Source organism: Chanos chanos, chromosome 9, assembly GCF_902362185.1.
Source record: "Chanos chanos chromosome 9, fChaCha1.1, whole genome shotgun sequence".
Taxonomy (NCBI): domain Eukaryota; kingdom Metazoa; phylum Chordata; class Actinopteri; order Gonorynchiformes; family Chanidae; genus Chanos; species Chanos chanos.
In genome coordinates, this window is record NC_044503.1 from 725,817 (window position 1) to 745,796 (window position 19,980).

The following is a 19,980-nucleotide window of genomic DNA, read 5'->3' on the forward strand; positions in this document are numbered from 1 at the left end:
ACACTTTATGATTTATTTGAGTGAGAGTCATAAACACCGCTGACTCTAAGACACACTCCTGCAGTCCTCACATCTCTGCTGATAAAAAGCCCTCATACCAACCTCACAGCTATGGCTTTGGCACAGATTTCAACTCTCTGATTTCAAATATGAGATAAGAGGACAGAACAGATTCCTCTGTCAGAGAGTCTGATCTGTGAGTCAAGACCAGATGATGTGACTCACAGACTGACAAGAACTTAGTGACATGACATGACTCACAGACTGACTAGAACTCTACCAGTGTTTCTCAGTTTGAGTTGAATCACAACACTCTTCAGATCTTTTAGGCCTGAACACTCCTGCACCCACACTGCAAAGCGGTGATAATTCATTATGCCTTAAAGAATATATACACTACATCTCTCTCTCTCTTTCTTTCTCTCTCTCTTTCTCTCTCTCTCTCTTTCTCTGTCTCTCTTCCTTTCTCTCTTTTTCTCTCTCTTTCTTTCTCTCTCTCTCTCTCTCTCTCCCTTTCTCACTCTGTCTCTGTCTCTCTTTCTCTCTCTCTCTCTCTCTCCAAAACCTTAAGGTCAGACTATAACTGTACCCTCTCTGAGGTCCTCTGTCTCTCTCTAATCTCCACTCAGAATCTGCCCATGTGCCAAATGGGTGTTAGTGAGGGAGTGGCCGGGGATGGGGTTTCCCTGAGTACACGTCAGAGTCACACTGGCGGTAGAACAAAGCCAGCTCTCTCTCTGTCCCTCTCCAAATCCAGTCCAGATTCCAGGGCTGGAGTCTGGGGATGCTTCCTGCTGGTTTTACTCATACCTTTTAATTAGCTGAGTGTTCAGACAAAGGGAAAACACCACCACCCCAACAGCGGCTCTGCTGGTGGCCAGAAGACCTGAGACTCCATCACAGTTCTACAGTTCATTGTTACGATTCTACTGGACACGCTTCAAAGAGTCAACGCCAGACCAACACACACCAAACCTAAAACAACATTTAGTAATGTCATTCAGTAATGTCATTCAGTAAAATATACTTTTGATTCAAAGCTGATTTCCAGCATTTATTGCTACAACATCTCTCTATGGTAAAGAGTGATTGTTGTGACCACATAGTTAGACTGGATCTATTGCGGACAAAAAAAGAAAGAAAAAAAGAAAGAAGGAAAGAAAGAAAGAAAGATTTGGATGGATGGATGGATGGATGGACGGATAAATATATTTTAGAGGGGGGAAAGTGTGGGTAAAAGACTGAAATGAATCACTCATCAGGACAGTGAAGGAGAAAAGTGTCAAATGAAAGGGAACTGTCTTAAATTAGAAAGTCACATTTTCACTCTCAACGCAAGTCTGTTTAGATAATCTGGTAAAAGTGATGTGAGAATTAAAAACATGACTGAAAAAAGACCAAGAGAAAAAGTCTGTAGAGGATGATTAAACTCTCTCTGAGACACAGGGAAAGACAGACAGACAGACAGACAGACAGACAGATAGATAGACAGACAGATAGATAGATAGATAGATAGATAGATAGATAGATAGATAGATAGATAGATAGACAGATAGATAGACAGATAGATAGATAGATAGATAGATAGATAGATAGATAGATAGATAGATAGATAGATAATTAGCTCGGAAGGGAACTGGTTGACTGATGTGGTTCTGGAAGACTGTGTAAGTTACCCAGAGTGTGTGGGTCTGTTCATTTAGTCCAACCCAGGGACACACTGCACACCCACACACACACCCACACACACACACACACACACATCAAACTGGGGGGCTCTGCTTTAGAGTTGGAGGGAAGCTGAAGATGAAAGGCACTTTTTGAGGTAAGAGTGTACAGGGAGGGGGTGGTTTGTAATTTCGGCTGTTGCTGCACAGTTTACAGTCTGCACCACCAACCCCTCCACAAGTCCTCACTGACTGCATCCCGCCCCTCACCACACAGAGACAGGCCCCCTTTTCATAAACCACATGAGGAAAGAATTTTCAAAAATCAAGCTCAGATTCAGCGGGTGGTTTGGTCTCGTCCAAATGAGCGGGGTCCACCGAGAACTCGTGCGAGCCAGCGCCTTCAGCCGCGAGGACACCACTCCCAGCGACGCAAAAATAGCAGCGCGGCAGCTAAAAATAACGACCGCCCGGCGGACGCTATTAATAGCTCAGTCTCTCTCCCTGAGCTCTAATTCTGTCAGCAAATTTCAGAGCGGCAAAGCCACGGTCAGTATCTGGACTCAAAAGCCCTCTGTTCTTTTTCTTTTTTTTCCCCTCCATTTTCTTTCTTTCGCTTGTGCTTGACGTCAGCTCTCCACAGCGTGAGCAAAATGTGTGCGTGTGTGTGTAGCCAGCGTGTGTGAGTGTGTGGCGGTTCACTGATGAACACAGCTATTGTGTATGGGTGTTAGAGGCCTCAGGGTATAGCCTCACTCACGTCTATTTTTTCCACCGTTGTTGTAATGACTTTTTAGAGCACACTGCCAGGAATTGTCTTTGGTGGTACAATAGCCCTCTTATCAAAGCTCGCCCCCTCCCAGTCCACCCAGTAATCTCCCGTTTCATTATTCTTCCACTCTTTGGAAAAAAGTGTGCAACACACCGACACGTAAAACATCATATTTTCAACCTCTCGAACTGACATTGACATCGCCCTAAACATCAACAGAATTTAACATCAAATGCCAAGTCAAACAGTCGCTGCCCCTTGTCTACGTGTCTATAAATCAAAAGACAGAGAGATGGTGTTTAGGACGGAAAAGTTGACCATTGATATTGTGTTTCAAGAAGTAAAGTCTGTCATTTAAAGCTTGTAGAGCTGTTGTTATAGACCCTGTGCAAACGCTACTCTTAAACAGGGGAACGTCAAACGCTGACAATAGGGCTCTGTTTGAGTCGCTCTGGTGGTTGCTACGAGACCACTCCAACATGGCGTTCTCATCAGACTGCGCCCTCCTGAACTATTAACCTGAACCAAAGAGCGTGCGCGCACACTCGTGACACCGAGTTGCCAAGCCACGGTGCCAGCTCAAAACACCATCTTAAACGTGAGGTGATAACATATCCCTGAGGCTAGCTTCCTGGAAAGTTTCAGTGTCATCCCTGTCCTGTGAAAGTTGGCTGGGCTTGGTCGACTGTATGAACTGCATTTAGCGGAACATTTTGTGTGCTGACTGAACGTGTCATAAAGCAGCAATTGCTACGTTTGATTTTGAATGAAACCCTGGTTTATGGTGATGCCGCCGAGATTAAAAAAAAACAACCTTTTAAAATTCGTTCTGATTAAAGTGTGAAAACAGGGGTGATTAAATAATTGTGCTCGTGTTTGATATGGTTAAGCCAGCAGAATGGCTTTGGATCGTAAACTTGGCATGTGAAGACTCATTTCTCTTTGATAGGAGGCTGAGCGTCGACCGCACGCGCGTCCCCAGCGTCTGTCGGGCTGGCAGGGTCGTTCTGTGGGTGGGATCAGGCTGCGTCTTTATGAGTAATGCCACCGCCAAACACACTGTAACTGCCGAACTTCACACACCACGCAGAAACAGAGAGAGAGAGAGAGAGAGAGAGAGAGGAGAAGAAGAAGAAGAAGAAGAAGAAGAACTGGATGCAGACTTGGTGGCGGCTTGTTATTTCTAGGGACAGATCTGATTTTTATGAGATAATGGAAAAACCCTCAGCCGTCTATCTCCGGGTCTGAGTCTGCCAGTCCTTACACACCGTCCAATAACTGGTCTTCAGAGCAGAACGTTAGAGCCATTCTAATCTCACCCCATCCTCTCTGCGCTGCTGGCCCAGGCGGGAGATGTTTCTTGGCCGTGACGACTATAAAGGAGCTTCCTACGTGGAAATGTAATTTAAAAACAGTTGCGGACGCACCGTTAAGAACAGTTTCATACCATAGCGTTCTGTTCCTCAGCGCCATCTCATCTCTCATAACTACACAATCACATGTCCCTTCTCCTTCAAACGGTTCTTTATCATTTATTGCGTGGGTACGGTGATGTTTGGACCATAGATTCAGACGTCTTACCATCCTGTAGTATTTGATGTCAGTCAGTGAAAGACCGTTTTAAAGGGGTTGCTGAGAAAATGGGATAGGCACGAATCAGGATGTCAGAACACCCTGAGGGTGATGTGTGATCTTTAAGTTGTCTTTGTCTTCACCCGAAGACATGCGTTGCTCTCTTTTTCCGCATTCTCTCCATTCCAGGGCTGCTCATGTAGGACTCAGTGTCCCAGAAATCATTTTACAATGACGTTTATGTCTGTTCGTTCATCAAAGCGGCTCACAGGATGAATACGTGCAACACGTGCATAAGTAAACTGTCAGAATACCAGCGCAAACAGACTGACTGTAAATTCAAAATTCGTGCTAAACAGTAAACAGTCGGCGATATCTTAAATAAATTATTCACCACTGGATTCGAATTGGTCTCTGAGCTTGAAGGGGTGGATCCTCCATAGAGCCCCAAAATTGACCTAAAATGGTCAATAGCGTTTCCGGAGGACTCCCTATGCGTAATCAAAGATGCGTCAGTGAAAAGACGCTATTGGCTGAGGAGGGAAACCCAACAAAAGGACTAAAAGAGCATCATGGTTTATTTAAATAACCTTCCGTTGTTGTCACGGCGTGTCACCTACATTCATTATGCCATGAGTTAAAAAATAAATTCTGTATTTAGCGCGAATTGTAGGAATGTATTCATAACTAACATAAATAGTCCAGTTTAACTCATTTCTGTTTCTGTAAGATGATTTTGGGGTGTGTGTGTGTGTTTGTGTGACCTCATATACCCAGACAGCTGATAATCTTCATACTGAGACCATTCAGATGGGTTTCCTCTCAGTGGCCTGTTTTAAATCAGTTGTAAAAGTTGTTTTCACTGAGAGGGTAATATCCACTAAATCTTTCATCTCCACTTTCCTTACTATGTTTATTGTTGAATGTGTCATGAGAGAGAGAGAGAGAGAGAGAGAGAGAGAGAGTGAGAGAGTGAGAGAGAGAGAGAGAGAGAGAGAGAGATGTAGTATATGTGTTCTTTAAGGCAAGAATGGGTTATCACATGGGTGCAGGACCACTGTGGCCTGTAATTCTGTCATTCACTCTGTTCTCTGTTTCCGAGGTCAGTGCTCTGTCTGAGGAGCAGGACAGACAGTGGTTCTGTGCATCAGGTTGGTTCAGCTCTGTCCAAACATGCAACAGCAGAATCATCAGAACCACCAGCTTTCAGGCAGCCTGACAGGAAGTCAAACCAGTAACCCTCTGGGGTCCCAAACCACTGACAGCCACTGACACATTCTGAAGGTGAATTCCCTCACCTGCTCCTCCCTTCTCTGTGACAAACCAGCACTGTATCTCAGGAAGTATGCTCTAAAGTTTAGTCACTTCTAAAGTTCACTCTGAAGTGTGCTGCTCCCTACTCTCTGAGGTATAGTCCACATTTTTATGTTTCATGGTTTGGCAGTCAGACTCCTAGAGGGATGCAGTTTATGTCAGCATTGGTTTAACTCTGCACAAACATACCAGAGCAGGCTAATTAGGGTGTGCTAGACTTAGGTGTGTTAGACTGAACGTTGGTGTGTTAGACTAGACTCAACGTCCTGTTGGCATGGTCCACTAGTCCCTTCAGATGTATTAGTCCATTCTGTAACATGGACCTATAGAGTGGTCTCTATAGTCTAATGTCATATAGGCAGCTGCTGCAGACTCCCCCTGTAAAGAATATTCTCAGCTGATCTTTGACAATGGAGATCTGCTTTCAACTCACCAACATGAGCACACATAAGCCACCCCCCCACACACATACACACACACACACACCCTCCCCTCACACACACAGAGGGGGACAGGGGACTGAGTGCTGCATCCTTGCCCTTGGGTGTGGACTAACTGTTAACTTCTGTTTTTACTCCTGGGCTTGTTTGTCTTGAAGGTGTGTGTCTGTGTCTCTGTCTGGAGCTGATGCAGTTATGCTGATTCACTAACTGTCGTGTGTGTGTTTCCCTGGGTCTCTGTGCTATTAATGGCTCTGTCCTGGACCCCATGGGCAGAGCACAAAACTAAACAAACCGAACCCATGTTAACCCTCAGATACTCTATCTCTGGGCCTATATACTAACTGCAGAGCCTGCAGGAAAGCTTGTAACGTATGTTTAGAGGGGGAGAAGCCCCTCCCTCCCCAATTTCAGTGTGCTGTCAGTGTGGGACAAGGTCTCCTGCACCTCCTGGTTTGTAGCTGACTAAGATCTGGATGACCAGTTAGAACCATTGCCAGTTTCAGCCATTAGCTCCTGAATTAGAATGACACAGTGACAAAAAGCTTTCAGACAGACACTGAGGCAGTCAGACAGACACTGAGGCAGTTAGCAGGCTACATGCACGTGGTTGTGTGTGACAGAGGGATTCTCCCTGCTGTGTGGGACAGGTGGAGCTGAAACCTGTGTCTGGGTCTGTGAGGTGTGGTGGTTCTGCTGACTCAGACTGTGAGCCATGACACAACTGCCTTGTCTCTCCACCTCCCCCACTAAAAACCGCACCACTCAAACAGTTCCAGTTTCAAACTCAATAATTTATTCTTTTTTTTTTTTTTTTAAGACAACATTGGCTGAGGAATTTTCAAATCCATATATTACTCTGCTAAATAAGTTAAGGAAAATAAGTTACTGCTAACACTGCATTTCTCACATTCCTCACAGGCTCAAAAAACAAGCAAAAAACAAAAAACGTCCGCTGTCCTCGGGACAGTCCTCCTGGGGTAACGGTAGACCCCTCTGTTATGTTCAGTCCACTTTAGACTTAATACTACTGTCCAACAAATCAGCGAAAAAAAGAGAGAAAATATTCGGCTTTTAAGACTTTCGAGTCTTGCAGTTGTAAAGCAAAATGAGTCCCATATGACCAAAGCGTGTAAGACTCGATGATGACATGTATCCGTTTCTCCGTTCCTCCCCGCCGCAACAACTGTCACAGTACCGGAAGAGCTCTCCTACGCAGCCGCATTCAGGTTCTGCCACGGACGCGGTTTGCACTGGCAGCTACACAGTCCTCATGCTCGACGCTGCCCCCGCCGTCTAGAGCCGTCCTCCACGCGGGGGAGGCCAAGCCGGGTTGCATGCGCAATACGCCCCGGTAGCTGGAACTTTCCTCTGCTCCACTCTCAACCCGTTTCGCATGACACAGCGGTCCGCGCCGGGCTGGGCGGCAGTCAAAGCTCTTCCAGCCACCGCATCTTTCATTCCTCTAGAATGACGGTTCAATTTTTCCCACCACGCTCATAGGTTGCGTTGCACGTGTGTGTGAGTGCTCAGCCCTCCTGCAGGGACAAATAGGGGACCCATTGGTTCTTGCAGCGGCTCTCTTCGCAGTAGTTGCTCACTTCGCTGAGTGCCTGGCATTTGAGTGGTTGGCACTGGGGATTCTGTACAAGAGAAGGAATAACTGAGTCAAACTAGTCACACATCGAAGTGTATGCAAGCTCTCTGCGATTAGACGTTAGCGGCGTCTAGTCTACAAAACAATGCATAACGTGTATTTAAATCTAGCGTTTCAAAAACAATATGAAAGTGTTTTGTGCTTACAGTGACAAGAATGCAGTGGTAGTCCTTTGGCTCACTACCGCCGTTGTCCACTGTGCTCGGCTCACCGAGGACCTGCGCGAGGCGCCGGAGACCGTACACACGCAGAATGTTGATGTCGTTGTCGCAGCAGAACGCCTGGATGAGCGTGAAATGGATCTGCAACGCGATATCATCCTCATCTTCCTCATCGGTGGCCAGAACACACAGCACAACGCTGTCTGGGTCACTGTAAGACAAACAAATGTATCACTAATCAACCGTACACTCTCGTTTCCCCCAAATATTCTGCATTTATGCAAGGCTCAAAAAGTATTGCATGAACAGAACTCTAACGACACTTACACATTCATTAGTTTAGCTGACTCGTACACGCCGACAGTCAGGCAGTCTTGTCTCTGCGCCGATACCAGCAGCTCCTCCAGCGCGTGATTCACTGTCTCCATCCTGCAAATAACCATCAAATGTTAGAAAACTCAATATCAGCGAATCAGCTTCTGGACTTCTAATCATCATCCTATGTGTCGGTTGCATGCCGTGCCCAGTTTAAAGAGAATAAATATCTATGATCCCAAAAAGCATCAACTTACTTATTGTCAGTGATGTTACTTCCAACCAGTTCTTCCAGAGTCATGTTGCTCTCAAATTTAGGTATAATCCACACGCTTTAAGCAAAGATCTCCAAATGATAAAACCCAGTGAGGCTGTCTTGGTTGAAACTCGATTAAACAGTAATCCAGAATGTGTCCGTAAAGCGTGATACTCCAGTGTATGCCGCTTGTTTCAATGTTAGTCCTCGCTCTCTCTTTCTATGTAGTCGCGGTAGTTTCTGCCGAAACCTTGCGAAACTCAGAGGATATATCGTGCCTGAGAGCGGGCGTGGTTTCGCCAACTTGAAAGTTCTGTCATTGGCCAGTGAACGTCAACAGACTCTTTTCTCTTCATAACCATTGGTGGCATGTGTAAACCTATTTCTAGAACCCCACGTGGGGACCTTCGGAGAATCCCCCCCACCTTTCTATTAGCTTGTTTATGTGGGTATTAGACGCGTGGAATTTCCTAAGTTTTTCTTTTGTGCTGTATGGTCTTCACTGCAGCAAACACTTACATGTTTCATCAGTTGTGTGAAAACACCGTAATGCACTGGGCAGAAACAAAAACAAAATTCTGTACGACACTTTTACAGTTGTAGACCACCTTCAAATAACAGAATAATTTATTTTGTGACGTAGTTTCAGGTCACCAAAATAATGAAATTTACACGTTTCACTGGATAACTTACTGTTGTTTTTGCACATGTTGTACTGCGGGACATTAACAGAATCTTAGGTGACTCGATAAGTTCTGTTCAGTTATTATACTGAAATATTGTGACACCGGTTGGTGAACGCAGACAACATTAGTTTGTGATGCTGGTCACTGTTTGTAGTCTCACGTTGCTTGGCGATTTGTTGTTGTTTTCTTTTGCATAGCGCTGCGCTCTCTGCAGAGGCTCGAGAAAGTGGTAGAGTCTGCAGGGCGCGCGTTACCTGGAACTTTCATCAGCCGAGTGTTCTAGTTCCAGTCCTGCTAATTATAGTTGGCTCAAGTCACAAGGATCGGCGCTGTTTACGTTGTCGTTTCTGCTGGATCTTGTTGTGTCCGCTGTGTTATGAGACGTAATCTAGAAATTTAAGCCGCTTTGCATTTTCTGGAGTTCTGATAATTAACTTTACTGTCAATTATTCCCGCTACATGTTAAGCAAGTGACGGGGAAGCAGACAGTTATGTATCTGCTTTACAAAAGACAGACTCGGGAGACACGGACATGTGATAAACAGACTATTATCAAACTTGTTATCAAAGAAAAAGAGCGAACAAACAAAACAAAAAAAATGGATTCATGTCGCCACCTAGTGGGTTGTTTGTGCTCACAAATTTAAACATGTCGACATTCTAGATCAGCAAAATGACACAGATATTAAATTCAGTAACGTGGGTCTGGTTAAAATAAGAATGCCCGATTATACGGGAGACAGCGAGAGGAACTACTCTGATATATAGGTGCAAAAAATTGGTCATGTAAAACTGGTCACAAAAATCTGCTCTTCATTGTGATCATGACTCCGCAGTCACCTAGCTCTGCCATGTTGTCAGAGAGTGCCATCTGCCGGTCAATTAGCGGTACCACATTACTGCAAAAAGTGCCCCACTACCTACACGCTTATTATTTTTAAGGGTGTATGATATGATTACACGTTGAGCAAAACATCGAAACTTTAGGCTGCGGCTCAGATTACAGTCTGATTAACAGTGATCACCGAACTAAGATCTAGAGAATTAATCCGCCCCTAACGGCGGACACAGTCGGCCATCGTCTCTGATTGATGGTGCTGTCTGTAAGGTTGAGATCTAGGAGTTGCGAGACCGACGGGGAGCTGTTGTCACTATGAAAAGCGAGAGCGCACGCATGTGTGATGTGGCATTAATGGTTTCGTGCTTGTGAACGCGTCCATAAGGTGTTCATTATGACCTAGCTACTTAACACAAGTCTTAATTAGACTGGACAATCGAAACCGATTAGGCCACGCAGTTTTTTTGTCATCTTTCTCCCCTTGTGGCATTTGGCTGCTGTTGGTAAAACATGATTGCTCTACAGCAGCACACCAGCTATGTAGGCAAAAATGACTCAGTATTAAGCGACTTGAATCATATCACGCGAAAACGGTAAAGCTCAATTTTTATGCGCAAGCGGTTACACCAGCAGCTGACGTGGGTCATTTACAGAGGACCTAAAGACGTCTTTCATCTCAGCCTCCATCAGAAGAAGCACTGGTCGATAATGTTAACGTCTGTCTGATGAGACAGGAATATACAGGAAGCCAGTTAGTTTGTAATACACCACTCTCTTTAGTTTAACATGCCATTTCACGCCGGGGCGCTCCACGGGAGCCTCGCGACTGTCGGGTTGTGGCTTTTGTCCTGGTTGGAACCCCGTGGTAGCCCGCTCACCGGGAGTACGCACAGATACGAATACATGGACTTGACACTTTACAGAGATGTTTATTGCCACCGCACCAGACTAATCAGAGCTAAACGCTGCGAAAGAGACGTCGCTCAGATAGCTTATGCCTTTTTTCAGTGGAAACAGTAGTTAAATCAAATGGAATGTAAGACACTTGTAACGTTTATCTTCAAATTATTATTGACTTAAAAGCTAAACGGTAGGTGAAACAATACATAGCCTAGTAATCAAATACTATTATAAAAACTGAAGGTTGTGGAAACGATGGGGAAATTTCTCTCTTTCTTTGCCTCTTTACAACTCTTACGCGACTGTCTCCTTAATGGAATTCCATGTTCTATGTCATCGCCCAATACGCACTTTCTCTTAATTATGACGTGAAGGCTTCAAATCAGAACTCCAAGTTGGATCACCTGTTTTCGGACTCACCAGGACAGAACAGATAAACTGGAGGGGACATCAGGTTTGTCCACTTTTTATTTTGTGGAATATTAAATATTAATCTGAAATACTCGATCAGAAATTTTTATCTGATCTCAATAACTTTCGTGTTTTTTCCCCCCATTAACTCAGAGCATGTCTTCCCCTACGAGTACGGATATCCTCCTCCGCACAGCGGACAGGGATTCACAGTATTCCCTGGAGCACTCCTTCTACACGGATTATGGGCTGAGTGACAGTTTGGACGGGTAAGACCCAGATGAAAACATCTCACTACAACGACACAAAGCCATTTTTAATTAAGAATAAAAAGCTATCCAGCGAAAGATCAAGAGAAAAGTTTTTTTGTTTTTTTTTCAAAAAAGTTTGAATTAATCTAGGACTCACTCGAAACGGTGGCTTTAAATGTAATGACAGAACACTCTCGCGGTGGGAATGAGAGTGAGTGTTATTGTGTTACATGTTTGTTTTGCAGGAGTTCTGCGGAGCTGACCGACGTGTTTGATGAAGATTGTTGGGTAGGAGAGGTCAGCAGTCCTCCTGTCCTCAACCTCTGTCAGAAAATCGCAGCGCAGCTGGAGAATTATCTGTCCGACGAGAATCTGTCAGACGACGCCTTTTTACTCAAACACGTCCAGAGAAACAAGATGGGCTACGTCAGCCTCAAGCTGCTCACCTCCTTCAAAAAGGTGAGATCATTTCATCCAATGGGACATGGAGAGAAGTTTAGTAAATGTTAGTGATAAATTCACCTGTAGAATTAATGTAAAATAAATATATTAAACTCCAGATTTCTGTAACAGGTACAAGTTTGCCAGTGTGTACATTTAGAAAGCTATTCCCACTACTCCACACATCAAATTCTCAGGCATATTAAGGTTTGTTTTTGAACACCGATTCTCTGACGTCCAGATCAGGGAGTTGACCCGAGACTGGCGCGTAACGCTGGCCGCGGCCAAAACCTCGCCCCTCCTGGAGGTCAATGAGGAGGGCACCAAAGTGCGGCGGAAGACGCCCGTCCCTGATTGGCTGCTGTGCATCCCAACCAGCAAACTACTGCTGGCCTGGAACCTCCACAGCAGCGGCTCATCTTCCACAGAAGAGGAGAGGGAGGGCGTTACTGGGCAACACAGTGTCATGGAAACGGCCATGCAGCTGTTTGGTCGCCATGGCACCATAACCTCACTACGCATCCTGCGCCCAGGAAAGGAAATCCCCACAGAACTTAGACGCTACGCCAAGAAGCACACGGAGCTCGGCCGCAAGGTGTGTGCCGTGGTGGAGTACGAGTACCTGGAGGGAGCTCGGAGGGCGTTTGAGGCGCTGAGGACGGAGGAGACGCAGGGGGGGCGTGCGGGCATTCGGGTGGCGCTGCTGGGCTCTCGCGGCACACGCAAGCCCAGATCCAGCCAAGACGACCCAGAGGAACTGTCTGAGATCGGCCTGGAGAACAGCAGCCCGAAAAAGCCCAACCGCAAGGCCAGACACTTCCTGTATTCGCTGGAGGACTCTGCTCTGTACAGCTCCTCGGAGTCGGACTTTGCCCCGGCTTCTCCGCGACCCAACCGAAGAGTGTCCCGTCCACAGTCTCTGTACGGCAGCCCGCTGACCATCCCCAGGGTCTCCACTCTACACCAGGATCCCTATCGAAACCCGCTGGGCAGTCCCGTCGGGAGCCCCCTCCTGCCCCGAAAACTCCTCCCCACCGGCCACGGGAGCTCCCCCCTGGCCACGCCCCAGCTCAGCAGCTCCCCAACCTTCAGCAGGAGGCAGTGCTCTGGCGATTTCTCCACCCAGGAGAGCTCCACGTTTGTGGGAAGCCCTTGGGTCCAGAGACGTAGGCGTGCAGCCAAAGCCGTGCAGTCCGAGAAATGCCACCCCGCCACCCAAGGGCACGCCAAGGGCTCCGCTGGCATGTTTGTGGCCCGCCAGCCTCTAGGCCCAGACGGCACCAGAGGCTTCCACAACTGCATCGGCAGGGGCAGGGTACTGCTGCAGTAGAACCGAGTCTGTGTGTGAGGCCCGGTTCTGGTTTCAGTCAGCGCACTCCCTCCCCTCACCTCTGTCTGATTCTGCTTCCTACTGATAGTGCAACTGTCAAAGCACTTTTTAACCACATGGTGTTCCTTTACTATGAAAAAAGCGATGTTTTGTCTGGTAAACTACATACTTGCTATGAAAAGTTTAAAAAAATATATATGCCCAGTGATGGAATAAATAAAGATGACTTTGTATTCAAACTCCAGGCTTCAGTTTTCTGTGGTTTTACTATAGTTCACCAAACCTAAGAAATGTGCATTAAAACCTGATTCAATGTTCACAGTCTGGAGTGTCCTACAGCTGTAGATCACCTGGTTTAGTCAAATCCATTTTTTGATCAGTCAGTTTCATTGCCAAACTGGTGTTTATATGGGACTAATGGGAACCGTGACTGAAAGCGGAGACAGTGAAGGCAGACTCCGTGATACACTGAGATGTGCCGTATTGGACGGTGTGGGACTAGGTTTCAAACCGCACAAACGTCTGCCAGAGAAAAACTGCTTTCATCTTTTTATAATGTGCTTTAGTGACGCGGACCAGCCAGGCCTGCTGTGTGGGAACAACAGGGTCTGTTCTGGCCGCGTAAACAAGTTACGCAGGAGTGTTTACATCCACTTGTTTTAGACAAAGAAAATCTGAATGATGCAAAACAGCATAAATACTGAATCAGTGACCATATTATCATCTGTCAGATGTCCAGCATGAACACACACACACGCACGCACGCACACACACACACACGCACACACACACACAGATACACAGAGTGGCGATTCAGTGGAGCAGCTGTTCAAATGAAGCTGAAGAGACACATTTCCTGCAGCAGAACAGACTCTCTCCAGAACACTCTCACACCAGAGGAGCTGTCCAGCACCCAAGAGAAGACAGGGCATCAAAGACGTCAACGCGATGATGGCGAGAAGCCTGAACAGAAACATTCTCCAGGGTTTTTTTTTTCTCCATCTCCTTACCTTGAAACAGCTCCACAGACAAGGGTTTCTCCAGCTGTGCTGAGTTTCTGACATGCTAACATTAGCAACCATAGCTTGACTGGTCACACTGGCTGCCTATGGGGCTATCTCAGGCCTGTTTCTGTCCCATCCTTTCACTGCTGACAACTACTATTAACATCTCAGCAAACAGTACCCAAACTCAAACAGTACCCAAACTTAAGCGTATTACAGTATTAAAAACAGGCTGTTGAGAGGATGGTGAGTTTTGCTTCGAGACTTTATTCAGAAACATTAAGCCCACTGTTACATGAGCCAACACTCAAAAGAAAGAAAAATCTCCGTTTGTGTCTGACCTGTCCACACACCCACCCAGCCTGCTGCTTTCCCCTGTCGTGTGTCTGTATGTTTTCAAAAAATAAAGTTTTCCTTTAATGAAAATATAGTACAAATCTAGTCAACCATCCATCAGCATTCCAACACATTCTGCAACATATGTCCTACAACTAAACAGCAAAATGTGACTGTCATGAAAACAGGTTTCATGAGAATGCAACACGTGTGGGGGGGAGTAAAAGAAAATTAAAAGAAAAAAAAAAAAGAAAACGTTCGTTGGCCCTTTAAACTGGTGTTGAAGAGTCGTGATTCTGTCATTCTGGAACAAACTGTGGTCTCTTCCCCTCACTGTTTCACTGACATTCAGTCAGTCTCTCATATCACACACTCTCTCACTACAGATACTACAAGACACACGGTCAGACTCCGCCCAAACCCACGCCCACAGCCCTTCCCCTGGAACCCAGACTCCACCCATGGCCCAATAAACCTCAGAACTTCCCCAGCTCGCAGTCAGTGAGACACCCAGTCAGTGAGACACGCAGTCAGTGAGACACGCAGTCAGTGAGACACCCAGTCAGTGAGACACGCAGTCAGTGAGACATGCAGTCAGTGAGACACCCAGTCAGTGAGACATGGCCAGAATCATTAGTCCAGCAGAGTAACAGTCCTGGAGAGTGCACATATCTGTTTTATAGAGAACTCTGTGTGTGTGAGTGTGTGTGTGAGTGTGTGTGTGTGCGTTCTAGAGGAACATGTTGTCTGTAACAACTTAAAACAGCTGGACTGCATCTGTAACTGTCTGTTTAGACACAAATATGACGCAACAACCTCCACTGGATCAAGAAAAGTAAAAACAAAGTATTATAAAAAACAAAAACTAAAATAAAAGTAAAAAAATGTTTGATAAAAGTACATTAACAAGACTACTCAGCATCAGTTCAGTTTGCATTCAACACAGAGGAGAACTCTTTCTGAGGCGTGAAAAAAAGGAGCCTGTCTAGCACGTTTCCACCTAATGAAAACACCAAGCAGACATCCCATAAAACAACCACTCAAAGCACTGGAAACATGTGACTTCCACATATTAGCATCCTCAAATGCCACATCAAAGAACCACAGAGCCTTAGGCCGCGGAGACCGGCGTTCTCATACAGTCGTCCCGAACACCACACCATCAAACTCGGGGTCGTCCATGTCATCCTCGCTGAGAGAGAAGTCTTTATGGTTGGAGATGCGGGATGGACTGCAGTTTGACTCCGCGTCTGTCAGAGAGGTGTTCGACGAAGGTTTGCCCAGGTCTAAGACCGGGCCCATTCGCTCAGCCTCTGCTATCTGGGATAACATGCTGTCCAGTAAAGGCCGGTTCTTACAGATGTTGTCGAGGAGTTGGCAGCGATGCTGTAACTGAACAATCACAGAGTCCTTCTCCTTCACTGTCTGCTGAAGTTTCTGGATGGTCTCCTCAGACTGGCAAAGCTTCTCATGGAGATAGGAGATCTCCCTTAAAGAGAGAAAGAGAGAGGGGGGGGGGGGGCATGCTTTGTTGAATATTTGCATTACTTTACTAAAAAGAGGATCAAAAATGAAAACTCAAACATTGCGGTTGGCTAAGCTGTTCCAAAACAAGAGTGGGTACATTACTGTATTACTGCTGTGTCATGAGACAGAACCACGTAACGTCAGGTTCCCCGTCTTAACATTTTAAATTGCAACCAGACCCAATTTAGTTATCGACATATCGTTGGCTTAGAACGACATTTCACGCTCCCCCACATTAAATCGAGACGGGGTCCGGTAACTCTCCTACCTGTCTTTGGCCTCGGTGATTTCCTGCGTGGCTGCTCTCAACTGTTCGTCTTTCCTGATGAGGCTCTCCGCCTGTTCCCGAACGGTGTTCTCCGCCGCCTCGAGCCTTTGCTCGAGCTCTGTGACTCGCCGGTGCAAAGCAGCCAAATGGGCATTTGCTTCTCTGATCTGTACCGGCGACGGCGATGACATATCACACAGAGAAAACGGCAAATGATGTGCGACTGGCCGATTAACTGCGATTATTGCTGTGACTGATCTGTAACAGCGTTAAACAGCTTAGTGTTCAGGAGTCACCGACAAAGCTTTATTGAGCAAGCTAATAAACTTCTGTTGCTTCCCCGTTTCACTGCATTACACAGTCTGTACGGTTAACTATTTAGACACGCAGTGTCTGCCAACAAAAATACACACAAAATCAGCCTGGGTTGGTTACTGACTCACATCGGCGTATCATATCAGCTCCACTTAGCTGGCAAGCTAGCTGCTATCTGTTCAGCATTTTGGCGCAGCGCGATCTGATTTTGGGATGACCCGAACATTTTGTCATCAGAATGTATAGCTCAGGTCTTCAAAGATCTGCATATGATATTTAGCTCCCATTAATTCTCAGAGAGGCAAAGCTGACGTGTTAACTTAATACCAACTTCGCAACAAGCTCATAACCTGTGGAATACGCTACTCCGCCCCGGAAGAGAAACAAACTGTGATTACACAGCTGTCAAGATGTATTTTGTGTCATATTTTATGGTTTCTGATTTACACTTTTTTTTTTCCAAATGTTGTGTTGGTTTTGACGTACGTGCTTAGCATGACGTAAGAATGACGGGGTTATTCCATAATTTTAAATGATGTTTTATTATGTTTTGCTGACGTATTTGTCAATAAAGTTTTACATTGACTAGGTCGAGGTATCGCGATATTTCAACCTGACGCTATGTCCTTGGTCTGAGTTCCAAAATGGGGTACTGGGAACTTCAGGAGGGGAAAGATTGCGTCGAGAAGACATGGATTACCACCAAGGTGGCCACCGCTCTTGGTGAGTCAAATGCAACGTTAACACTTTATATCACGGGCAGTCTAACTTATCAGACTAAGTGGCAGAATATGGCTAAATTGACAATTTAGCTTAGCTAGTAGGCTAACATGTCTAACCTTTAGTAACAACATAAGACACTGAATTGTTCTGCCCGAATCTGATTTGGTTCGTGAAACAGAATTCAAGTCCGCAGTGTAGAATGTTGCTCTTTGTCACCTAACAGTTCGTTCTGTCGGTGTAGCCAGGTGTACATAGATACCCTAGAACACAAGTTAGCTAGGTTAGCTGTAGCCTTCTCGTTTTGCTCCCGGAGAGAGGTTACAGCGGAGAGAATTGTAAACCTATCTTTGCACCCTCTCTCGTCATTTGTAAGTGATAGATTGGTCAAACCTCCCTGTCCCGCTGAACATACTAGAGCTGACCAAATCCAGTCCTGGTACTTCTCAATCAAATACATGTGGTCTCTGATTGGCATAAGAGCGCACACATCTACGTTCCAACTAAAAATCAACATCTAATTAAACGACGAGGTGAAAACAGAAGGCAGTAGCGCTTTACCCCTCAGTAATGGACTGGGCCTCCGAAACAGACCCAGTAACTGCTGCAGGACAGTGCTACTGTTACCTGGCCCGTTCTGCTCCCTGTCGGTCATTGTAGTCCAGTGTTGTTGCCTGTTGTACTTTAATCCTGTTGCTTATTGTTGTTTATTGCTCTTTGGTATTGTCAGTTAATGTTGCTGGTTATTGGTTATTGTAGTTTAATTCTGTTGTTTATTGTAGTTTAATGCTGTTGGACATTGTTGTTTAATGCTGTCGGTTATTGGGTATTGTTGTTTAATGCTGCTGGGTATTGGTTATTGTGGTTTAATTCTGTTGATTATTGTTGTTTAATGCTGTTGGTTATTGGTTACTGTAGTTTAATGCTGTTGGACATTGTCATTTTTGCTGTTGGGTACTGTAGTTTAATGCTGTTCTATGTGCAGGACTGGTCGGCTCGGCCTACCACATTGTTGCATACCAGCCTGAGACTGCAGTCGAGGCTCTGCAGAGGGCAACATCTGGCACAGTGACCATGGGTGAGTTACAACATTCAACATTTTCACAGCCGTGCTCTTCCTTCAAAATTAGCAGCCCCCTCCATTAAAATAGTGTACATGAAAACAGGTGTTATGTGGATAGAGTGCTGTCAGTAATATGGTTTTAGAGAGCAGGCCTCTCTTCTGTAATTCTGCAGACAGAAGGAGATGAAGAGCATTGTACTTAAAATGCATTGATCAGATGAAGTAGTCCTGCATGTGTGGTAGACAGGTATGTCAGGTGTTGTAATGTTTGTTACTGTCTTTGGCAGCTGCGCTGGGGGCGATTTTCGGTATGGCCACGTGTCTCAGTGCTCAGGCGCGTGACGCACCTGACGATCCCCTAAACTACTTCATCGGCGGCTGCGCGTCGGGAGTCTTTCTGGGCGCACGAAGTGAGTACATCCACACGCACGCACCCGTACCAATTAGCCTCGTTACCATGGAGATTCACGACAGAGCAGCCAGTCAGTACGTGTAGTGAAAGTGCCCCGTTAAAGGTGTATTTTGAAGTAATTTACATTGAGTTTACATTCAATGAGTCAAAGTATTTTAGCAGTGTGTGTTTATTGCATGAAAGCGTCTCTAAGGATGAGAGCTTGATTTAGCCCATTGTGTATAGTGCCAAGGTGAAAAACTACCAAAGCCAGTGACCCCTGTGTTGTATGAATGGGTGTATGTTGTCAGTGCAGATGGGCCTGTGTGTTTGTCCACCCTGTGACTTTGTTTCTGTGTCTCTGTGCAGCTCACAGCGCCATCACGGGCACCGCCAGCTGCCTTGGCCTGGGTACACTGGCCATGCTCACTAAAGTGGGGAAAATGGAAGGCTGGAGGATCACTGGCCCCCCCAGACTCTAGCCCCCCCCCCCACCCGCTCTATCTCTAAATACAGTGTTGTGTTTATGTTGTATATTGCCTCAATAAATGTGTTATATTACATTTGTCTTTGTTTATGTTTAGGCGGGGTTTTTTTCTTCTTTTGGAGTGTGTGTGTGTGGGGGGGGCGGGGCTGAAATACAGGTTGTGGTTTGTTTTTATATTTTTGCTGTGTCTGCGACTGTCTGTGTGAGCATAGAAGGACAGAACGTCACATGAACATTCCATCTGAAAAGATTCATCTGAAATGTAAGAAAGTGAAATGATTGTGCAGGATGTAAAAACTGTAGATTTTTTGCAGTGGTCAAACCAACAGTATGTCTCTTATCTCCCTCCACACTTAATATTAATAAATTGTCTTCATTTAAATGGTAAGCAAATGAACGTGATAAGATAGTACTCATAGTATGAGTGACCACCAGTCCTGCATACGCCAGTTCCTATGACAGTGGAACATTGTTCGGTAGAGAGGCAAAATGAGTCCTGCCTGCAGGGACGGAGAGACCGAGTTTAACCCTTCACACGGGATACTACCAGTCTCAGCCACAGGGTGGTGCTGTAGGTCAACGTGAATATTAACAAGAACGCAACAGAACTACTAGATGAAAATAACAGTAGTTTTACATGTATCTCATATAGGCACTCTCATAAAATGTTCGACTTTGGACAAGAAATGTATTGTGAACGACAACAGAGAAGTTAATATATTGCCCATGTTGACCGGCTAAGTATCTGCATGTGTGTATCGGATGCGGTGCAGCTACATCTGTTCCATTCGCAATGAATTACACAAACCTCTCACTGACACTTTTATTTAGACATTGCACTGTAATGACGGCAAATAA

At 45.6% G+C, this 19,980-nt stretch overlaps 4 protein-coding genes across 4 annotated transcripts; 2 read left to right on the forward strand and 2 right to left on the reverse strand.

The window, feature by feature from the left end:
• Positions 1-6,582: 6,582 nt before the first annotated feature.
• On the reverse strand, positions 6,583-8,379 carry gadd45ba (growth arrest and DNA-damage-inducible, beta a). The gene is made up of 4 exons (XM_030783933.1): positions 8,156-8,379; positions 7,911-8,012; positions 7,569-7,794; positions 6,583-7,408 (listed from the first exon to the last, which is right to left on the reverse strand). The coding sequence occupies exons 1-4, from the start codon at positions 8,197-8,199 to the stop codon at positions 7,295-7,297; spliced, it is 486 nt and encodes a 161-aa protein (XP_030639793.1). The 5' UTR covers positions 8,200-8,379; the 3' UTR covers positions 6,583-7,294.
• Positions 8,380-10,188: 1,809 nt separating this feature from the next.
• On the forward strand, positions 10,189-13,011 carry larp6b (La ribonucleoprotein 6, translational regulator b). The gene is made up of 4 exons (XM_030784163.1): positions 10,189-10,218; positions 11,143-11,258; positions 11,486-11,699; positions 11,923-13,011. The coding sequence occupies exons 1-4, from the start codon at positions 10,189-10,191 to the stop codon at positions 13,009-13,011; spliced, it is 1,449 nt and encodes a 482-aa protein (XP_030640023.1).
• Positions 13,012-15,403: 2,392 nt separating this feature from the next.
• On the reverse strand, positions 15,404-16,800 carry vmac (vimentin type intermediate filament associated coiled-coil protein). The gene is made up of 2 exons (XM_030784900.1): positions 16,147-16,800; positions 15,404-15,840 (listed from the first exon to the last, which is right to left on the reverse strand). The coding sequence occupies exons 1-2, from the start codon at positions 16,335-16,337 to the stop codon at positions 15,486-15,488; spliced, it is 546 nt and encodes a 181-aa protein (XP_030640760.1). The 5' UTR covers positions 16,338-16,800; the 3' UTR covers positions 15,404-15,485.
• A 290-nt stretch (positions 16,801-17,090) lies between these two features.
• Positions 17,091-19,168, forward strand: ndufa11 (NADH:ubiquinone oxidoreductase subunit A11). The gene is made up of 4 exons (XM_030784913.1): positions 17,091-17,184; positions 18,167-18,259; positions 18,532-18,654; positions 19,005-19,168. The coding sequence occupies exons 1-4, from the start codon at positions 17,106-17,108 to the stop codon at positions 19,115-19,117; spliced, it is 408 nt and encodes a 135-aa protein (XP_030640773.1). The 5' UTR covers positions 17,091-17,105; the 3' UTR covers positions 19,118-19,168.
• Positions 19,169-19,980: the final 812 nt, after the last annotated feature.

Excerpts from the sequence above, each read along its gene's own strand:
- gadd45ba (XM_030783933.1), bottom strand. The coding sequence starts at position 8,199 with ATGACTCTGGAAGAACTGGTTGGAAGTAACATCACTGACAATAA. Across the intron at positions 8,013-8,155 it reads AGTAACATCACTGACAATAA|GATGGAGACAGTGAATCACG; the intron begins GTAAGTTGATGC and ends GGTTATTTGCAG. Across the intron at positions 7,795-7,910 it reads TCAGCTAAACTAATGAATGT|TGACCCAGACAGCGTTGTGC; the intron begins GTAAGTGTCGTT and ends TTTGTCTTACAG.
- larp6b (XM_030784163.1), top strand. The coding sequence starts at position 10,189 with ATGATTGCTCTACAGCAGCACACCAGCTAT. Across the intron at positions 10,219-11,142 it reads TACAGCAGCACACCAGCTAT|AGCATGTCTTCCCCTACGAG; the intron begins GTAGGCAAAAAT and ends CCATTAACTCAG. Across the intron at positions 11,259-11,485 it reads CTGAGTGACAGTTTGGACGG|GAGTTCTGCGGAGCTGACCG; the intron begins GTAAGACCCAGA and ends TTTGTTTTGCAG.
- vmac (XM_030784900.1), bottom strand. The coding sequence starts at position 16,337 with ATGTCATCGCCGTCGCCGGTACAGATCAGAGAAGCAAATGCCCATTTG. Across the intron at positions 15,841-16,146 it reads ATCACCGAGGCCAAAGACAG|GGAGATCTCCTATCTCCATG; the intron begins GTAGGAGAGTTA and ends TCTCTCTTTAAG.
- ndufa11 (XM_030784913.1), top strand. The coding sequence starts at position 17,106 with ATGGGGTACTGGGAACTTCAGGAGGGGAAAGATTGCGTCGAGAAGACA. Across the intron at positions 17,185-18,166 it reads CAAGGTGGCCACCGCTCTTG|GACTGGTCGGCTCGGCCTAC; the intron begins GTGAGTCAAATG and ends TTCTATGTGCAG. Across the intron at positions 18,260-18,531 it reads ATCTGGCACAGTGACCATGG|CTGCGCTGGGGGCGATTTTC; the intron begins GTGAGTTACAAC and ends TGTCTTTGGCAG.